The sequence below is a fragment of the Halichoerus grypus genome, chromosome 2 (assembly GCF_964656455.1).
Source record: "Halichoerus grypus chromosome 2, mHalGry1.hap1.1, whole genome shotgun sequence".
NCBI classification, from domain to species: Eukaryota; Metazoa; Chordata; class Mammalia; order Carnivora; family Phocidae; genus Halichoerus; species Halichoerus grypus.
In genome coordinates this window covers 124132351-124154628 of record NC_135713.1, presented here as the reverse complement: position 1 = coordinate 124154628, position 22278 = coordinate 124132351, and the positions used below count along the sequence as shown (strand labels likewise).

Genomic DNA, 22278 nt, shown 5'->3' with positions numbered 1-22278 from the left:
ACAAGCAGGGGGAGTGGGAGAGGGAGAAGCAGACTCCCCGCGGAGCAGGGGGCCCGATGTGGGGCTCGATCCCAGGACTCCGGGATCATGACCTGAGCTGAAGACAGGCGCTTAACGACTGAGCCACTCAGGTGCCCCCACGTAGTATCATTCTGACCCTGCCTCCTGCCTCCTCCCTCTTTCACCTTTGTGATTACATTGGGCCCACCCTAATAGTCTAAAATAATCTTCCTATCTCAAGGTCACTTGATTAGCAACCTTAAATTCCATTTGCTACCTTAAATTCTTTTTTGCCGTGTAACCTAATGTATTTACATGTCTTAGGGATTAGGATATGGACATATTTGGGGGGTATTTTTTCTGCCTACCATACACATTAACGCTGTAATTTAGGTACTTTTACTATACCTGCTTTATAGATGAGGAAACTAGGTTAAATATCTTGCTCAAGGACAGTTCCTAAAAGTCAAGGCCAGAATTTGATTGAATGTTCTAGTCTGTGCTCTTAGTTACTACTATGTAATGCCTGTTTCCATATACACTTCCTATGGAGTGACCTTGTACTCTCAGGAAGGTGATTGTATAGGAGTTACAACATTTCTTTAGATAGTTTTCATATCTCAGATTGAATATACACTGTGGAATAGTAGACTATATAGAGAATGACTAGGGATTGAGTGAATTATGTTGACTTCTGGTGCTATTTGGGACAAGTTGCTTAGCTGCTCTAGGCCTGAAGTTTTTTAGGGTACCAGAATCTTGAGAGTCCTTTGGAATATGCACATTCAGAAATTCATCTATTAGTGTTTGATAAATCATGCATACGTAAGCAAAGTATTCTTACTTTCCCAGACATACCTCTCTGATTTGATGTTTTGGAGATCAGCCAGAGATATGCTTTTCTCTCCTCCCTTACCCCATGAGTTGTTCAAGAAGCATTCAGGATGGCTATATAAATGGGTTATATGAACATCGAGGGGATAACATTTAGAAAAAGTGAAACCTTTTGAAACCTGTGTATGTTGTCAGATAGTCACCCTGTTTAGCTGCTTTCCATGTATATTTAGCATTCCCATTGGTGACTTCTCATTGGTGGTGCCATTGAATAGTGTGGACTTTCCCCTCTGGCCAGTTTTTTTTTTTTTTTGTCTTATCTTAAAATGGTTCTAGGTCTAAAGGTCACAATTTGAATACTTTAAATACTTTTCCATTGGATTATCCTGGCATATAAACATTTATAAATGGATTGCTTTTTTTTGGTGTCTTTAGACAGCAATCAGTTAAAAAAAAAAAACAAAACCCTAAATGAAAATAGAAAGGTCCAGAAATTAACCCAAAATGTTCTCAGTGGAGACAGTGCACTTGGTAAGAGCCAGAACTGAGTGGATTTATTTAACTGTTCCTCTGGTCCCAGTATTTTTGTTTGTTTTATTTTCTTGTTTTGAAAAGATATGTATGATTGTGGCAGTTTTTTATTTTTTGACCTGTAATGCCCTAATTTTTAATTTGGCAGTTAAGTAAGAAGGAACCAAATCAAATATTTGAGCCAGAATGGTGCCAGCCTCTGTGGGGGAGACGAATTTTGTTTTGTGCCCAAAGAAGTTAAGATGATATTTTGGTGTCCTGTGGGATGAAATACTATATATGCTTAAATATAAAGTGACCCCCCCCCAAGTCATTTCTCCATTTCCCAGTGAAAAGATTTTCCCTCACGTGGATCTTTAAACTTTGTATTTAAAAGATGTATGTGAGGAAAAATTAAATACTATGTATTAGAAATATTAATTTTCTACTTTTGTACTTATGAAATCATTTTATTTAAACTCTTTAATGGGGGTGCCTGGGTGGCTCAGTTGGTTAAGCGGCTGCCTTCAGCTCAGGTCATGATCCCAGGTGCTGGGATCGAGCCCCGTGTCAGGCTCCTTCCTCAGCGGGGAGCCTCCTTCTCCCTGTCACTCTGCCTGACACTCTGCCTACTTGTGTTCTCTATCTCTGTCAAATAAAGAAATAAAATATAAAAAAATAATAATAATAAAAAAATAAACTCTTTAATGCACTTTTTAATTTTATTTTTATTTTTAATTTATTATTATTATTTTTAAAGATTTTATTTATTTATTTGACAGAGAGAGAGGGAACACAGCGAGAGAGGGAACACAAGCAGGGGTAGTGGCAGAGGGAGAAGCAGGCTTCCCAAGGAGCAGGGAGCCCGATGTGGGGCTTGATCCCAGGACCCTGGGATCATGACCTGAGCCGAAGACAGGTGCCCAACGACTGAGCCACGCAGGCACCCCAATTTCTTTTTTTTTTTTTTTAAAGATTTATGTATTTACCTTAGAGAGTGCACTTGAGGTGGGTGGAGGGGCAGAGGGTGAGGGAGAGAGAAACCCAAGCCGACGATGGTGAGTGTGGAGCCAGACGCAGGACTCCGTCTCACCATCCTGAGATCATGACCTGAGCAGAAACCAAGAGTCAGATGCTCAAGCCACTGTGCCACCCAGGCCACCCCATCGATGTTTAATATTTTTAGAAACTGCTAAGCTTTTTCAAAGTGACTGCAGCATTTTACATCCCCACTAGCAATGTATAGAGTTCCCAATTTCTCCACACCTTTGTCAACCCTTGTTATTGTCAGTCTTTGATTAGATACAGTCATTCTAGTAGGTTTGAAATTACGGTTTTTCACATTCACCTTTGACATCAGTGTTGTTATTATTACAACAGCTTTCCAGAAAAACAAGTAAATTTTACTTGTTTTTAAGTTCTTTGATATACCACATGTTGAGTCTGGGTAAGATGCTGTCATTGGAAATTTTACCGTAAGCCACTAAGTTCTTACTAGCCTTTCTCATTTATTGAGGAGGTGCGTGCTTTTTGTAATCTCTACAATATAACTAACTACTTAGTGTTGCTTTAAACATTTTATTTTGGAACAGTAAATTCATAGACAAGGACATTACAATAAACTTTTTTTCCTGAACCATTTGGGAGTAAGTTGCTGACATGATGTCCCATCACTTCCAGATATTTTAGTTTGTTTATATTTCCTAAATAAAGTTTTCCTAAATAACCATAACACAACTATCAAAATTAGGAAATTAACATTAATGCATTGTTATTAATCCTCAGACCCCATTCAAGTTTCACCAGTTGTCCCAGTAAAACCTTTTCTAGCAAAAGAATCCATCCAGAATCACATTTAGCATTTAACTGTTGTGCCTCATTAGTGCTCTTCACTTTGGAACAGTTCCTCAGTCTTTCATTGACTTTTCATGACCCAGATGCTTTCGAAAATTACAAGCCAGTTATTTTGTAGAATGTCACTCAGTTTAGGTTTGTCTGCTATTTCATCATGATTAGATTCAGATTATGCACTGTAGCAGGAGTATTAAAGTAGAGATGATGTATTCTCATTGCATCCTATCGTGTGGTACATGATTCCATTTTTTCTCATTATTGATAATGTTCACTTTGATCACTTGATTAAGGTGGTGTCTGTCAAGCTTCTCCATAGTGAAGTTGCTCTTCTTCATTTTGTAATTAGTAAGTATTATGTGGAGATGTACTTTGAGACTATTTAGAGGCATTTGGGTGGCTCAGTCAGTTAAGCATCTGACTTTTTTTTTTAAGATTTTATTTATTTATTTGAGAGAGAGAGCACAAGTGGGGTAGGTGTAGGGAGAGGGACAAGCAGACTCCCCACTGACCAGGGAGTCCGATGCAGGGCTCGATCCCAGGACCCTGGGATCATGACCTGAGCTGAAGACAGACATTTAACCAACTCAGCCACCCAGGTGCCCCAGGCATCTGACTCTTGATCTCAGCTCAGGTCTTTTTTTAATTTTTATTTTATTATTTTTTATTTTTTTTTAAAGATTTTGTTTATTTATTTGACAGAGAGAGACACAGCAAGAGAGGGAACACAAGCAGGGGGAGGGGGAGAAGGAGAAGCAGGCTTCCCGCAGAGCAGGGAGCCTGATGCGGGGCTCGATCCCAGGACCCTGGGATCATGACCCGAGCCGAAGGCAGATGCTTAATGACTGAGCCACCCAGGCACCTCTATTTATTTGTTCATCAGAGAGAGAGAGAGCACAGCAGGGGGAGCGGCAGGCAGAGGCAGAAGGAGAAGCAGGCTCCGCACCGAGCAAAGAGCTCGATGTGGGAGTCAATTCCAGGATCCTGGGATCATGACCTGAGCCGAAGGCAGACACCTAACTAACTGAGCCACCCAGGCATCCCTCAGCTCAGGTCTTGATCTCAGGGTTGTGAGTTTGAGCCCTGTGTTGGTCTCCACGCTGGGCATGGAACCTACTTTAAAAAAAAAAATCACTGGGGCGCCCGGGTGGCTCAGTCGTTAAGCGTCTGCCTTCGGCTCAGGCATGGTCCCAGGGTCCTGGGATCGAGCCCTGCATCGGGCTCCCTGCTCGCAGGAAGCCTGCTTCTCCCTCTCCCACTCCCCCTGCTTGTGTTCCCTCTCTTGCTGTGTCTCTCTCTGTCAAATAAATAAATAAAATCTTAAAAAAAAAAAAATCACTGATAGAGATTATATAAATATTTCATTCCTTGTTAGACTTTTAATTTATTCATTTATTTATATTGGTATGGACTGTTTATTCAGTGAATTATAATCCACTATTACTACTATTTATTTTGTATTTATGTTATCTCAGATTTGGCCTTTGGGTGCCCTTCAAGCTGTCTTCTCTGTTTTCTTCTATTATCGTTCTTGGGCACTTTGACTTCTGGCACAATAAGATATTGCAGGCTCATCTTGTACTTTCTAAGCTCAGAGATCAGCCATGATTTCTTTTAGTGGAGAGAAAAGTATTTAGAAACCAAGATATTGTACTAGATGTGATCAGAGCTATTGGAATATCTCTGCTACTTGTCTCAGCAGACAGAATTAGGGAAACTACCTATCTATATATATTGAAATCCATGAATTTCAGTTTTAACTTCCAGTGCAGACCCACCATCATTAGGTTCATTCTAGTTTTCCCCTTTCCATGTTTGTGACTCCCTTCTCAGAGAGTGAGAGATCTTGCTTCTCACTCATCCTGTATGTATTTATTTGATCAGTTCTCCTGTGTGTAACCATTCTCCCATTGCTGGTGCTGCCCTCTCATTCTATTCCAGCTTCCCTCCGGTGTGGATGCTTACACCTCCTCCCCACCTCCATGTCTTTAGGACTAAAGTTTTCAGGAAAGGGACTACTTTGCTTTTTAGCTTATTTATTTATTTAGATTTTATTTATTAATTTATTTAGAGTGCGAGCAAGGGGAGGGGCAGAAGGAGAGAGAGAGAATCTTAAGCAGGCTCCGAGTGTAGAGCCTGCTCATTCTCATGACCCTGAGGTCATGACCTGAGCCGAAATCAAGAGTGGACTGCTTAACTGACTGAGCTACACAGGCTACCCTGTTAAGTCAGACGCTTAACAACCGAGCCTGGGTCCCTTGGTGCCATTATCATGGAATAATTTTTTTACCTTTAAGGGATCCCATCAGGTGAATACTGTAGCATTTGGAACTAGCCTTTATTACAGTTGATTCTCACATTTCTCCAAATAAAGTCCCTATCTTCATGGACCGTATATTATAGTGAGGTGGAGAGACTATAAATAAATAACGTAGTGTCATTAAAAAAAAATTTTTTTTTAAAGATTTTATTTATTTGACAGAGAGACAGTGAGAGAGGAAACACAGGCAGAGGGAGTTGGAGAGGGAGAAGCAGCCTCCTTGCTGATGCAAGACTTGATCCCACGACCCTGAGATCATGACCTGAGCCGAAGGCAGATGCTTAACAACTGAGCCACCCAGGTGTCCCACGTAGTGTCATTTTAACACTAGAAATAAAAATAAAGTAGGGTCAGAGGTGAAGAGAATGAAAGAGGTGGTATTTGAATTACGGTAGTGAATCAGGTAGTGCTTCTTTGAGATTATTTGAAGAGAGACCTGAGTAAAGACATTGAGTGAGATTATCTGGGGGAAGAGCATTCTTGGCAGAGTAGAAAGTGTAGAACCCTGTGGTAGGAGCATATTTAAGCTTGTGGAAGAAACATTCAGGTGGGTGGGACTGGAGCTGAGCAGAGAGGAAAAGGAGTAGGAAATTGAATAACTTGTTTATGAAGGTCTTTGGCCATTAAATGGAATTTCTGATGTCAGTTGACAGTGACTTTACCATATGCATTTATTAAACTCAAAGATGAGGGTCTTCATTATACATAAATATTTAAAGAGGTGCTGGGGCGCCTGGGTGGCTTAGTCAGTTAAGCGTCCAACTCTTTGATTTCTGCTTAGGTCATGATCTCAGGGTCATGAGATTGGGCCCAAGTACGGCTCCAAGCTCAACATGGAATCTGTCCTTCTCCATCAGCTCTTCCTTGTTCTCCCTCTCTCAGGTAAATAAATAAATAAAATCTTAAAAAAAAAAAATAGTTGCACACTCTACTGACTGAGCCACCCAGGTGCCCCTGAGTGCTTTTTTTTTTTTTAAAGATTTTATTTATTTATTTGACAGAGAGAGACAGCGAGAGAGGGAACACAAGCAGGGGGAGTGGGAGAAGGAGAAGCAGGCTTCCTGCGGAGTAGGGAGCCCGATGCTGGGCTCGATCCCAGGACCCTGGGATCATGACCTGAGCCGAAGGCAGACGCTTAATGACTGAGCCACCCAGGCGCCCTCAGAGTGCTATCTTTTTAAAAAATATTTATCTTGGGTCGTCTGCCTGGCTCAGTCTGTTAAGCATTTGCCTTTGGCTCAGGTCATGATCTCAGGGTCCTGGGTCCTGGCTTGAGCCCCACATGGGGCTCCCTGCTAAATAGGGAGTCTGCTTCTCCTTCTCCCTCTACCCCTCTCCCCCTGCTTATGCTCGCGCTTGCTCTCTCTCAAATAAATAAAATCTTTTAAAAAAGTATCTATTTCCTTTTATTGTCTAATTTTAGCAACAGAAATAACAGTATATTCCTGAGTAGAAGTGGTAGTTCTAGGGATTTTTTTTTTTTTAATAACAGCTTTAAAGTGTACAATTCAGTGATTTTTAGTGTATTCACAGAGTTTTGCAACCATCACTACTATCAATTTTATAATATTTTTATAATCCCCAAAAGAAACCCTATTCCCATTGGCAGTTACTCCCCATTCTCTCCTCGTCCCAGCCCCTGCAACCACAGATCTACCTCTGTGTCTGTAGATTTTGCTGTTCTGGATATTTCATATAAATGAATCATACAGTGTATGCTCTTTTGTGACCAGCATCTCTCACTCAGCATAATGTTTTCAAGGTTTATCTATGTTGTAAAATGTCGTCAATATTTCATTCCTTTTTATGACCAAATAATATCCCATTGTATAGATACACCCTTTTGTTTATCTCTGTTCATCAGTTGATGGACATTTCGGTTATTTGTAATTTTTGGCAATTACGAATAATATTATGAACATTTGTGCACGACTTTTATGCAGGGTAAGAGTGGAATTACTGAATTATATGATAACTATGTTTAATACTTTGAGGAACTGCCAAACTGTTTTCCATTGTAGTTGCACCATTTTACACTTCTATTAGCAATGTGTAAGGGTTCCAGTTTCTCCACATTCCTTTTTTTTTTTAAGATTTCAACTATTTATTCGAGAGAAAGAGCCCAAGGGGGGGGCGGGAGGGGCAGAGGGAGAGGGAGAAGCAGACTCCCGACTGAGCCGGGAGCCTGACATGGGGCTCAATCCCAGGATCCCAAGATCATGACCTGAGCTGAAGGCAGATGCCCAACCAACTGAGCCACCCAGGTGCCCCATCCGCATTCTTGTTAACACTAAAATGTTTATTGACTTTTACATTTTAGTCATCCTACTTGGTGTGAGTGCCACCTCACTGTGGTTTTGATTTGTATTTCTCTAATGACTAATAATGTTGAGTGTTTTTGCATGTGCTTATTGGCCATTTGTGTATCTCTATGGAAATATATTTGAATGTCTGAATCTTTTGTTCATTTTTAAATTGGGTTATTTGTTTTTTTATTGTTTAATTGTAAGAGTACCATATGTTCTACTGTATTTCTTAAAAGTATTTTTATTACTTTGTTTGGAAGACTAATTTTTCCTCCTCTTATTGGAAGGTCCTGTCCAAAATGCACTGATGTCTTCACAAGTGTCAGTGAACGAAGGATATAATTCTCAGCTTCCAGGATCCTACCCTCATCTAATACCAGCAAAGACATTGAATCCAGTCTCTGGACAGTCTAACTATGGTGGTTCTCAGACTGTTTCTCCGTTAAGTATTTATCAGGGACCTGGGCAGACTCTTTATAGACCACCTGTGGCTTCTAATCCAGTGACACCTTCACTTCACAGTGGTCCTGTTCCCCGAATGCCACTACCTACTTCTCAGAACCCAGCTGCTACACCAATGCCTTCTGGTAGCTTTCTTCCTGGAGCCAATGTACAACCACCTTTGAATTGGCAGTATAACTATCCATCCACAGGATCACAGACAAACCATTGTCCTCGTGTATCATCCCAACCAGCTGTATCTGGGAATACAAATTTGACAAGTCATCAATATGTTTCTTCTGGAGATCCTTCACTTCAAAACAACTTCATAAAATCAGGTAGCGTTCATAATAGGAGTGCTTACTATGTAGAAGTGGGAAAATTTTGCCTGTTTAGATGTTATAATTAATATTTCAAGACTTAAAACCAAATGGAGGACTGTTGGTTTTCTAAATCATTGTTAATCTTTAAATAAATTACTTCTCTAACCTTGCGTTAACTTAAAATCATGGGTTTGCTTCTTACCTGTGAAGGTATCCTCTGTGTTTCTTTGAGTCACCCATGATATTTCAGGGAATCAGGTATGCATGCAGAACCACTTCCTTAAGGACTTGCCATTATTTTTATTAACTGGGTTCCATCTTAAGCTCAATCCCTATGGTCTCTTTTTTTGGTCTTGATCTGAGGCTTGGGTTATCTTTTTGTTATGGCTTAGACTGTTTTGGTCCCCAGAAACTGTAGGATCCTGGAGGGGCAGGTCAGAGCAGACAATAACTTTTGTAGTGAGGAGTGAGTGTTATTAGCAGAACCACAGTCAGAAAGCAGTGGGCAGAGATTTATATTTATTTTTTCTTGTAAGAGTTTTATAGTTTTAGCTCTCCTATTTAGGTCTTTGATCAGTTTGGAATTAATTTTTGTGTATAGTGTGAGGTAGGGGTTAAACTTCATTCTTGTGCATGTGGGTATACATTTGTCCCAGGACTATTTGATGGAAAGACTGTTCTTTCTTTTATTGAATGGTGTTGGCACCCTTATTGAAAATCAACTGATCATAAATGTAAGGGTTTATTTCGGGACTCTGAATTCTTTTCTATTGATCTATAACTATCTTTATACCAGTACCAAACAACTTGATTACTGTAGGTTTGTAGTAAGCCTTGAATTTGGGAAGTATGAGTCCTCCAACTTTTTTTTTTTTTTAAGATTTTATTTATTTGGGAGAGAGACACAGAGAGCACGAGCGGGGGGAGGGGCAGTGGGAGAGTGAGAAGCAGACTCCCCTCTGAGCAGGGAGCCCCTCGCAGGGCTCATCCCAGGACCCCGAGATCATGACCTGAGCTGAAATCAGATGCTTAACAGTACTAAGTCACCCAGGTGCCCCTTCAACTTTGTTTTTCTTTTTCAAGTTTGTTGTGGCTGTTCTGGGTCCCTTGGCATTTCCATAAGAATTTTAGGATTAGCTTGTCAGTTTTTGCAAAGAAGGCACCTGGGATTTTGATTGGGATTGTGTGGATTTTGTACATCAGTTTGTATATCAAAGTTTGGTTGTATCTGGTTCACAAGTAAGTTCATTGAACCATTTCACTGTTCCTATTTAGCTCTTAAAATTAGTGTCTTGTACACTTAACAAAATTAATAGTGTTACTTTGAAAAGCATTTAAAATTCTGTATTGAGATCTGCATGTTGATTCTGTTGTGCCAACATCCTCAAGGAAATGAACTAGTAAAAACTTTCAAATGAAATAGTAGTATCAATAATTACCTTGTATCTGTATTCCTGTATACTACATATATTTCAACTGCTGAAACTATTTTTCTTAGCCTCTGATCAGTGATTGGCTCCAGTGAATACATCTTGCATTTTGGCCTATAAAGGTTATAGTTGCTTCTAGAAAACTGGTTTCTTTGTAGAAATCTTCTGATCTGCAGTTGTTCAAACTGAAATCCATCTGGTTACTTTTATTCTTATTCTGCACCATGGTGAGCATCAATCACTTGAAATTAATGAATTTTCATCTCATTATTGATAATTATAGGTAACATTTACTGAATGTTTTTATTTTCCAGCACTTTGCCAAACTTTTATATGTGGTATCTTATTTAATCTTCACAACAGTTTCTTTTACAGATAAGAAATGAGGCTTGACTACTTTGCCCAAAGCCACAAGAAAATAGTTTGGGAAAAGCTACTATTTAAAAACTGTTTAAGAGTAGGTGTAGCTTCTCATTAAAAAGCACATCATCAATAATCTGAAATGTTTTTGGCTGTCACAAGCCCTCAGGTAGAGGGCTACACCAGAGATGTGGTGAAAGAGACATAAGTGAGTGACAAAACTTAGGAGGTTTCTTATATAAAAGAAGGGGGAAGAAAGATACATAAACTAAGAAAATGAACCTTAAATAAATATATGAGTACCCTGCTTTTTTCTTAGATACTTCTAAAAAAATTCCTCATTATTTATTTATTTATTTATTTATTATTTGAGAGAAAGAGAGAGCATAAGCAGGGGGAGCATCAGGCAGAGGGAGAGTGAGAAGCAGGCTCCCCGCTGAACAAGGAGCCTGATGTGGGGCTCGATCCCAGGACCCTGGGATCATGACCTGAGCCGAAGGCAGACGCTTAACGACTGAGCCACCCAGGCACCCCAAATTCCTCATTTTTTAACACTTCATTGGTAGTTATTGCCTGATTATCTGATCTCAAAACTGTATCTATGTTATACTAAGTCTCGAGTCCACATATTAAATTTCTCTTACTTTTTTCCTTTTTTTTTTTTTTTTTAAGATTTTGTTTATTTCAGAGAGAGAGCATGAAAGCATGAGCGGTGGGGGAGGGCGTCAGAGGGAAAAGCAGACTCCCCACTGATCCAAGGGGGCTTGATCCCAGGACCCTGGGATCAGGACCTGAGCCGAAGGCAGACTCTTAACCGACTGAGCCACCCAGGCTCCCGATCTGACTTTTTTTTCCTAATCAGTCTTTTAACATCCTTACATTAGCTTTAGGGATCTGGAGGGCAGGTTCTAAAACTCTAGCTATTAATGTTACAAATAAGAATTATGCAACTTGAGGGGTGCCTGGGTGACTCAGTTGGTTAAGTGTCTGACTCTTGGTCTGAGCTTAGGTCTTGATCTCACGATCATGAGTTCAAGCTCTTTTAGGCTTCACACTGGGTTTGTAGCCTACTTAAAAAAGAAAAAAAATTACTCAGCTTGAAAAAATGTCTATGAAATGTAGCATGTTGTGGTTTCAAATTTTTTTTTCTTAAACCTGTGAAAAATCTCTATAAGCTCACTTGTATTTTGTTAAACATTAGGTTGTTACACCTTTGTGGCCAGATGTATCATACATTCTTGCTCATGCTGAGTTGGTAGTGTACCTTGTCCTTTTGTTCTTTTGACTTGTCTGTATTGCCATGGATATGTGTCAGTGCTTCCTTGATAAGGGAGTTATATGGCAGTAATCTGATTATTGTCTTCAGTTGTCAATAGGGCACTGATTTGTCTTGTTGGGAACTATAAGGTTCAGTAATAACGATCATTTTTCATTTTGACCCTGGAAAATTGAACAGTATTGAAGAAACATTGAAAATTTTCATATCTGGGTATCTTTATCCCCTTACTTTTAAAAATCACAAGGTTTTACAAATACAGGTAGAATATAAATAAAATCCATTTATTATCTATTTCACTTAAAAATTCAGAAGATTAAGAAAAGTCCTGGAATGAAAAATTAAATCACATTCTTATCAGTAGTATTTTATCTACTTTGTAGACTTTGTTCCTCCTCTTTGACAAATGAGAAGGTGGGAACAACGTTGTTGACTTGAATGAGCAGGTGGTGTGGGTTTTGGAACTTTTGATATCACAGAGAGGAATTTCCCCAAAAGTAACTGATAATGTTTTTACACTCATCAGCACTTACTGTCCTGATAGAAAACTGGTGAAATCAAGGCAGCGAGATACTGGTAGATACAAGTATAAATACCGTGTCATTCTTAGTTTAGTTTGATGAGTAGTGTTAAACTTCTCAGATATCAGTGTTTTATAAAGTATATACATTAACTTTGTATCATTTCCTGATTTTTAAGCCTAGGGAGTGTTCTTTTCCTTCTTCCTTCCTTCCTTCCTTCCTTCCTTCCTTCCTTTTTTTTTGATTAATTTTTGTGAGATTAATAATTGTGAGCAGGGGAGAGGGACAGAGGAAGAGGGAGAGAACCTTAAGCCGGCTCCAAAGCTCATCGTAGACCCCCACGTGGGGCTTGATTCCAAGACCCTGAGATTATGACCCAAGCCGAAATCAGGAGTCGGTCACTTCAACTGACTGAGCCACCCAGGAGCCCCTAGTTTGTAACTTTAGAAAGCTGTCAACCTAATTAATGTTAATTGAATGGACTACATTAATAGGACATTAATAACATTTTATTCATGTTAATTTCTATTGGAATATTTGACGTGGCCTTGTTGAACCTCTGTGACCAGTTAATAAAAATTAATCAATAAACAGGGCATTGTATCTACCCTATAAGTGATTTGATGCTGCTTTAATAATTGACAAATAAGAAGCATGTAAAAGAGATTGTAAATGTTTAAAGCATGCCTATAAATTAAAAAGTCATAAACCTGAGCAGGTAACATATTTCTGGTAATTTGTTAGTGATTTTAATTAAAATGTAAATTTGGAAGTTACTCATATTTGGTAAAAGGCTGTTTTGTCCTTTTTCTTAGTTCTTAAGTGATTTGTGAAAAACTGATGTTTCTATAGGTTCTGCACCCCCCTTAGTGAACCCACCTCTGCCTACCACTTTCCAACCAGGAGCTCCTATTGGGCCCCCTCCAACTGGAGGACCACCTCCAGTGAGGGCACTCACGCCTCAGAAATCATCACATAGAGCTGTGCCCCAGCCCTCGTTTAATTCAGCTGTCAACCAAGAAGGTAAGCAAGGCAAAACCAAGTCAAATCTAAAGTTTTGACTTGGGGTGGAAGGATGAATATTACTTGAATTCTTTGCATTCAGATAATATTTTTTCCAGAAATTCAGTTGTTTCAGTTAAGGAAGGCCTTCAGGAATACAGAGTTTAAAAAAAAGCTCCTTAGAATTCTAATACCCTGTATTGGGCCTAGCATTGGGGAACTACTGCTGTTATCTTTTTTTGTTGCTGGGCAGATTTTAACAATCATGGCTCTAAAGTTAGGTGCCTTTTGGCAGAGGAAGGTGAGAGGAGAATTTCTGCTTTAGAACTGTCCTTTTGTTCTGTGTTAGAACTGTCCTTTTAATACCTTGGCTCTTTTCCATGGAAGCAGTATTTTGTTTTCTGCTATTATTGTAAATATTAACAAATATTTATCAACCTAAATAAAAAGTAAAATATGCAAGCATTTTGAAGTTGTATATAAACAACATTTTTTTTTTTTTAAGATTTTATTTATTTGACAGAGAGAGAGCGAGAGAGGGAACACAGCATGGGGAGTGGGAAAGGGAGAAGCAGGCTTCCTGCTGAGTGGGGAGCCCGATGCGGGGCTCGATCCTAGGACCCTGGGATCATGACCTGAGCCGAAGGCAGACGCTTAACGACTGAGCCACCCAGGCACTGCTAAACAATAAAATGTTTTAAAGCATTGTCTTCAGATACAACTTTAAAATATAAGTTTATTAGTTTCAACACTATATTTTGTCAAGTAGGAAATTGATTTTAGCAATAACCTAATGCTGGGTTATGCAGCAAATGCAGCAAAATGTGGAAATAGGAAAACAGAGGGGGGAAAAACTGCTGTCCATATCCTACTACTGAATACAATCAATATTATTTTTGTTTTTTCTTCTATCATTTCCTTTTTTTAATATTATATAAGTAGGGAAAAGAGCGACCTGTGAATATTTTGAAAAGAATGGTGTTAACAATGAGTAACAAAATGATAATGTCCCTCTGTTTGCCACATTATAACTTTGAAAATCAAGCTACAATAAATACTTGCATTTTTATTTTTTTAATTTTTATTTTTTTAGATATTTTATTTATTTATTTGACAGAGAGAGACAGCCAGAGAGAGAACACAAGCAGGGTAAGTGGGAGAGAGAGAAGCAGGCTTCCCGCTGAGCAGGGAGCCAGACGTGGGGCTCAATCCCAGGACCCTGGGATCATGACCGGAGCTGAAGGCAGACGCTTAACGACTGAGCCACCCAGGCGCCCCAATACTTGCATTTTTAACCAACTAAAAATATGCCCAATGTTTTTGTTTACTTTCTCACTGTGTCTCTCTCTGTCAAATAAGTAAATAAAATCTTAAAAAAAAAATAAAAGCAGTTTTATTAAGGTTTTCTGTATCAACTCATGGTTAAAGTCATGGTGGTCTTGAGAACTGGAAAGAAATTAACTGATTTTATCAACTATTAAACTTATCTATTTGGTGTTAAAATGACTATTAAAGTTAGCACCTTGGTACTTAGAAGCTAGAGGTTGATGCTATTCACTAATTTTAGTTTCTTCTATACCTGACTTAGATCTCATAAATAGTAGAGGTACCTAGAAATAGATTTTAATTCTTCGTAAGCAGATGTTCCTGGCATTTATCTTTAAATCTTTAAATTGGGGGGAAAGCAAGTTAAGATTTTTATTTTTAGTAGTTGTTCCCTAGAATAAAGCAATCATTCTATTAACTTATATCACCTTCAGATTAATTCTAGATTCCACTCTTTTCCTTGTTTTGAAAAAAAAAAAAGTGTTTTTATCCTCATAATTTATTTTCTCTTTAAATAGTACTGATTTTGATGACTTTTTTTTCAATGTGTACTGTTCTTTAGTGGTTTTTAATGCTGCTCTCAACTGCTGAAATCTTTCAGATAGTATGTAATTTTATAAACTGAACAAAGGACCATCTGTTCTAGAAGTTTGTAAAATTATTTAAAACTTTTATATATTTTGTATATTTAAAAACATGCATTATTTGAAATTTTTATTTCAACATTTGACATTTTTCCTGGGCTGTGGGTTAAAGTATTTGGAAAGTTATCTTAAATTTTAGACATTAGTGCTCAAATCTTTCAGAAATTGTAATAATTGTTCTAGTTTATATTGTAATAAACTTCCTTTTTAGGTATTACATCAAATACCAATAATGGATCTAATGTGGTTCACAATAGTTATGATGAAATTGAAGGCGGTGGCTTCTTGGGTGAGATGCTATGAAAGTTGTTTTTTGTTTTTGTGTGTGTGTGTGTTTTTGTTTTGTTTTAGTATGTGTTCATTATAGGAAACAGTGAAGAAAACTTCATAATCATGTCACACAGCAATAACTCATGGTAGCATTTTTTATCTCCATACGTTTAGATTTTTGTTAGTTTTTTTTTTTTTCCTTTAATTGGGATCATGGGCTTTATTATTATGTTCTGGCTTATAGAGTATTTTTATGAATTAAATCTATTTAAGTATATTTAATGAGTTGAACATTAATATGCTTTCATTGACGTTTTGAATTAGAATTTTAGTCTGAATATAAAGTTTAGTAAATGATACAAAAGTAAATTAACCATACCAAGCTTATTTTTGTTCATACAAGCTTATTTTTATGTGTTTTTGGTTATAGTCTATGTTAACTAGATTTTAATCATTGCTATTACTTTGTTAGTAGTGTTTGTCTTATGTTGCAAATTTGATAAATGAAAGTATTAAATTACCCAAGGGATTTTAGCGTTATAATTCAATGGATGTATATGTTTATTTAAAGTATTCCGGAATATAAAATAGAACTTAAAAGTTACCTTGTTTCTAGCAACACCACAGCATGCTAACAAGAATCCCACTATGAGCCGAAGTGTTGGGTATTCATATCCTTCCTTACCACCTGGTTATCAGAACACAGCACCACCTAGTACAACTGGAATGCCACCCTCTTCCTTGAATTACTCAAGTGGGCCACAGGGCTTTACTCAGGTAAACTTTTTTTTTTAACCAATTTTCCATCTTTTGATTTAAACTGTGTAGACATAAAAGTTTTAGGAAGCTGTAATGAATACTTTTAACCAATTAAAATAATGGATATTTCATAAGACTTGTTTTATTACATATCCCCAGAACCAAAAAAAATTGACCAGGAAATCTAGATTAGTTTTGTTATTTAGAGAAAAATTAAGTAACCAAGTCCATATATACTTCTGTTTTCAACTGAAAACATAAAGGCTACTTACTTTGAAATTATGTATCTCTAGACTCCCTTAGGTGCTAATCATTTAACTGCAAGCATGAGTGGATTAAGTCTACATCCAGAGGGGCTAAGAGTTATCAATCTTCTTCAAGAAAGAAATATGCTTCCAGCAACATCTTTGCAGCCTCCTGTTCCAAATTTGCATGAAGATATCCAGAAACTCAATTGTAACCCAGAGTAAGGCTTCAAATAGCATTTCTTATTCACTATGACATTTTATTCTAGAAGTTTTGTATTTTTTTGGGAACCATGCTATTATGAACAAGCAGTACAAACATTAATTTATGAAAATAGTTTTGCATGCAGGAAAAAGATCTTTGTTAATTGCTTACTTGATATTTGAAATATTCTAACTCAAGAAATAGGGTTGTAACTTCTAGGCTGATGACTGCTCTTATCAGCTCTAATGGGACTATGACACTCAATATCACTGTGGTGAATACATTATTTTTTTTAAAGTCCAACATATGGGGATTTGATTCTACATAATCCTTTATTTGCTCTCATTTTAAATTATTTTTCATAACAAATGTAATACTCTTTTGTCCCTTAAAATGGATCATTAATTTAAATGTATGTGGTGATAACTTTCTGATAAATTGAATTTTGTTATTTTTAAATGGTCTTTTTAGAACCTTCAACAAAACTGATCTTTTCATTAATAAACTTAAGCTTGCATTTGTACATTTGTGTCATCACCTTTTAATTCCATTGTAATCTAAATTTATATAAAGAAAAATAAGGGGCGCCTGGGTGGCTCAGTCATTAAGCGTCTGCCTTCGGCTCAGGTCATGTCCCAGGGTCCTGGAATCAAACCCCACATTGGGCTCCCTGCTCAGCGGGAAGCCTCCTTCTCCCTCTCCCACTACCCCTGCTTGTGTTCCCTCTCTTGCTGTGTCTTTCTGTCAAATAAATAAATAAAATCTTTAAAAAAAAAAAAAAGAAAAATAAGTCATTTGTTAGTCTGGGCTGCTTATGCACAAGCCAAGCCAAGAAGAGACTATTTTAATTATATAATACTGGGTTGTAACTATCCAGCCTCTCTTTCTGAATAGGACTTAAATATTTAATGGGATAAAATTTGAGAGGGCCTATTGAAAAGTTTCTTTGTAATTTGATCCACTGTTAAAATGTGTACCTTCCAAATCTTTTTTTTTTTTTTTTTGCCCAAAAATAATTATAGCAACAATTGACACATAATTCTTTTTTTATGATACATGGTTTTTACTTTGGTATAGGTTATTTCGATGCACGCTGACTAGCATTCCTCAGACTCAGGCCTTACTGAATAAAGCCAAACTTCCTTTGGGACTACTGCTTCATCCTTTCAAAGACCTAGTGGTATGTTTCACTAATGAAAGTAAATGTCTAATAGAAAATTATCTTGGTGATGAGGAATTTTCTACATTAGTGCAAGAATCACATGTGGAATTTATCTGAGCTATCTTTAGGAATTTGACCATTGACAGGTTCCTTTATTTGTAATTCAGCCATCATTTTTATTACCAAACACTTCAAAATGAGGTAAAATAAGCCTATTTTTGAAAAATTCAAGAGATACTGAAAGGAAATAAATAAATGAACCATGGTATTTTAAAAGTTGTAAATTATTTGCCCATTTAAAATACCCAGTCTCCCAGTTCTGCCATTCTTGGAGTAAATTTGTTGCTTTCAGAAGCTGTTCCCTCTGCTGTTTCCCTCCGGGGAAAAACAAAGAAGCCCTTCCACTTTTGTCATAAGGCTCTGGGACCTTGACATACTCTTGGGGGGATCAGTACATAAGTGAAGTGACTATCCCAAAACAAATTTATATTAAGACTTTAGAACTTCTAGTATGTAGGATAAACTTTAAATAGATGCATAATTGCAGAGTTTAATTGAATACTTAAATATAATATACCTTTACCTTACTTTATGACTTTTCATGAGAATTTAGTAAGCCTCTTAATGTAACATGAAGAAAATTCCCAATTTACTTGGTCATTTCATTGGCCATTTACCATCCATCTCAAAAATACATTGGATATTTACCATGTTGGTTTTATAATATAAATGTTTAATGAGAAAATAAATACTTTTTAAGAGGCAGGATTTAATGAGAATGTTCATGGAGAAAAGTAGTAGTTTTTAAAATCAATACATTTTAGCTATGTAGTATTTTTGTGTGACAGTTTGGACACCTTTTTTAACCCTTGGTTTTTTTCTCCAAAACTATAGTATCCCAGAAGTTACTTGAAAGGTATGGATTAGTATTTGGCCTTTAGATGTGATGATCATTGCCTTTAAAAAATTAGTTCTGTTTTTTTAGCAATTGCCTGTGGTTACCTCCAGTACAATTGTGAGATGCCGCTCATGCAGGACATACATCAACCCTTTTGTCAGCTTTCTGGATCAAAGGAGATGGAAGTGTAACTTATGTTACCGAGTCAATGATGGTATGTTTTTTTTTTTTTTAAACATTTACAAATTTCAGTTTATGTTGTAGGGAAAGCAGATAATATGAAGTTTAAAGAAAAAAACAAAACAAAACCCAATACCCTGTCTTACTTACCTGTAATCCTTCTACTCAAAGATAACTTCTGTTAACTTTTTCTACACATTTATACTTACATACATATATATGTATGTGTGTGTGTGTGTGTGTGTGTGTATATACTTTTTGAACAGAAAATGTGGTATTATTCTGATACCACTTTTTTACATTTATTATATTGGGTATATAATAAATGGCATATTTCATGGTATTATTTAAGCCTATAATTTAAGAAATATTTTTATTTAGAAATTGTCCCATGCCTTTTCTCTAGGGTGAAAGAAAATAAGTCCACAGAATAGCTGCCATTAGATACATTCACTGCTGTATGAAGGGTGGTGGGCAGTGCTAGAAGGTTAGTTGAATGTAGTTTTTTCAGTAATTGAGGAAGAGGAGATCTCTTTCAGAAGTTGCTTACAGTCTATGTTTAAGGAATATCATCTAACCTAAATAAAATCTTTAAAAAAAAAGGGGGGGGTGCCTTGGTGGCTCAGTCGTTAGGTGTCTGCCTTTGGATCAGGTCATGATCCCAGGGTCCTGGGATCAAGCCCTGCATCGGGCTCCCTGCTCCACAGGAAGCCTGCTTCTCCCTCCCCCACTCCCCCTGCTTGTGTTCCCTCTCTCGCTGTGTCTCTCTCTGTCAAATAAATAAAATCTTTAAAACAGACAAACCTTATAAGGAATATCATCTAACCAATAACACTTTATTAGGATTAGAGAAGAAAAAGGGTATGCTGATATCCATATTGAAATTTAGGTCTCCGGGATACCTGGCTAGCTCAGTCGGAGCATGTGACTCTTGTTTTTGGGGTAGTGAGTTCAAGCCCCATGTTGGGCGTAGAGCTTACTTAAAAAAAAAAAAAATTAAAATTAAGAAAAACGAAAACTGGGTCTCCTGTTTGAAAGGAAATTTCATTAAGCATTGGGAAATGGGGAATTTAAGACCTTTTTAAAAACCATTCTTATGTTTTTTAGGAGTAAAGTGAGCATAGAGTAAGAACATAATTTTTACTCTCTAATAATTTAGAAAATGTATGTATAGTGTTTGGTATGCCTTTAAAATCTTATGTATATGTGCTTCAGTACGTGAAATAAATTTATAAATAAAGGTAGAAGTCACTTTAGTATGCAGCCCAGACCATTTCATGAACTATGGCTTACTCTTTAACATATGTAGGAATTTGAATTTCTAAACAGTTAATGGGAAGACAGGTGCAATGCTAATTTAGAAAATATTCTTTGAGCACTAGTATATTATAAGTGGTAGGTAACTGATGTTCCATAAAGGCATCATTAATTAATGGAAGTCACGGAACTGTTAGTCTTTAGCTTGTAAAGTATTTTTACCATAGCTTTGTAGGGTCAGCCAGAGTCTATACATTTTGTGTCAAATGTTAATATTTGTGTACCATTATGAAATTTAAGACAAAATTTAGTGTCACATTTAAGATAATAATTGGTATTTAATGAATTTTTATCATCCTTTCAAGCTGTTTTAGGAAAGCAATTTTAGCAAGAATTAAGACAAAGAGTATATTAGAAGGTAGGAAGAGAAAAATCACTGTGATTGTGGCTGTAAAAGCAGGACATACTTAGTGCCATTGAGTGTGGGGGAAACTTGAACTCAAAAACAAAGTATATTTATCTTTTAATATTTAGTCTATATTGGCTTATCTATAAATCCTCAAAATAAGAAAACTGCTAAATGCAAGATATATCACACTTAATCCTTTCAGTTTTATCATTGCATGTTGTTGACTTATAGTTCCTGAGGAATTCATGTACAACCCTTTGACTAGAGTTTATGGAGAACCTCACAGAAGACCTGAAGTTCAGAATGCTACTATTGAGTTTATGGCTCCTTCAGAATACATGGTAAGCTTTCATTTTTTATGTAGCATATTTATTAAACACTGGGCTTTAAATAAAACATTGTAGCATCCTTTAACAAAATTTTATGTTTTTAAATTTTATAAGTTATACTTGTTCATTATAAATATAGTTAATTAGTATATAAGGGTAAATTTGAAAAGTAAAAATATATGTAAAATTTCACCTATATTTCTTGTGCATCAATTGAGAAATTTGTACTATAATACCAGGATCATACTTACTTTTAAGTCACTTCCAATTTTTTTCTAATAATGCCGTGATAAACATTCTCTTGCAAGTACTATTACACACTTATATGAGAATCTGAGGTCTTGCATTTTTAAAATAATAATTATGCCTAATGTTTCATTAGCACTTTACATTTTACAAAGCACTTACATATTTTTGATCATTACAAACAACTGTCTGAATTAAGCTAGGTGAATGCTGTTAATCCTGTTTTACAGATGTGAAAAGAGTTAGGTGACTTGCCAAATATCCTTTAAGTAAATGGGAGACCTTGCATAAAAATCCATGCCTTTTGATTTGGTTACTCTTTCACCATGCCATAATTGCCTCTAAATAAAGGGAATATGAAGATAAGACTTAACATCTAACTTTTTATATTTTATTTTACCTTGTTATGTTTTTGTGGGGTAATCTCTGGGCAATGGGAAATAGAAATTATGAGAGTTCATTTTCTTTTCACCACAGAAAAGTGCAATGTAGAAGACAGTTTTGTGACACTTAAATGGTTGGTAATAGTTTTCCCTAGTGTCTCTTTGTTGAATTAAAGCCAAAAAATCAGAAGAAGCATCTCTTCTTTTGTATTGGCCTCCTGGGGTGTTTTTTATCTCCCAGGATTTGCAAAACTGACTTCCTTTAAATTTGTAAACTTACCTTACCTATATTGCAAGCTGTTTTGCTCCTTCTCCGCTTATCTCTTAGGTGACATATGCTATGAATCTGGCAAGTGATCTGTGCAAAAAAATATAAGTTAGTACACTCCAAAAAAAAAAAAAAGTTAGTATACTACATGCACAGTTCTCATTGTGGTTATTTGATGCTTTTTATTGAATTGAGAACAAATCTTTGAGTTTGGAATTTTAAAATATAGTTGTACATTTTTATGGATCTTGACTAAAATGTGTTGGTTAAGGAACCAGCTCAGGCTAACTTGATTTGTCATTTTCACAATTGTAATTTCCCTAAATTGTGAAATATAGTGTACATATGGAAAAGTCTATAAAACATGTGTAGGTCACCAAGTAATTATAAACACCCGTGTTAGCACCGTGCAGGTCGGAAATTGAACATTGCCAATACTCCCAGAAGCCTTCTGACTACATTTTCTCTCCTTGTCCTAGAGAAAAACTCTTCTGACTTAGGGCAATCACATCTTCATTTTTCT

The 22278-nt window shown here is 36.7% G+C and overlaps 1 protein-coding gene across 3 annotated transcripts in view; it reads left to right on the top strand.

Moving 5' to 3' along the window:
• The window catches only part of SEC24A (SEC24 homolog A, COPII component), a 67170-nt gene that overhangs the window by 12745 nt on the left and 32147 nt on the right, over nt 1–22278 (top strand). The window contains exons 2-9 of one of the 3 annotated variants that reach the window (XM_078067498.1): nt 8109–8600; nt 13025–13195; nt 15356–15433; nt 16031–16191; nt 16467–16639; nt 17701–17803; nt 18771–18897; nt 20761–20870. In XM_078067498.1, coding sequence (XP_077923624.1) covers nt 8109–8600; nt 13025–13195; nt 15356–15433; nt 16031–16191; nt 16467–16639; nt 17701–17803; nt 18771–18897; nt 20761–20870 — 1415 coding nt within the window. The remainder of the gene's footprint in view (nt 1–8108; nt 8601–13024; nt 13196–15355; nt 15434–16030; nt 16192–16466; nt 16640–17700; nt 17804–18770; nt 18898–20760; nt 20871–22278) is intronic. The other 2 variants (XM_078067499.1, XM_078067500.1) reach the window with 2 other exon arrangements.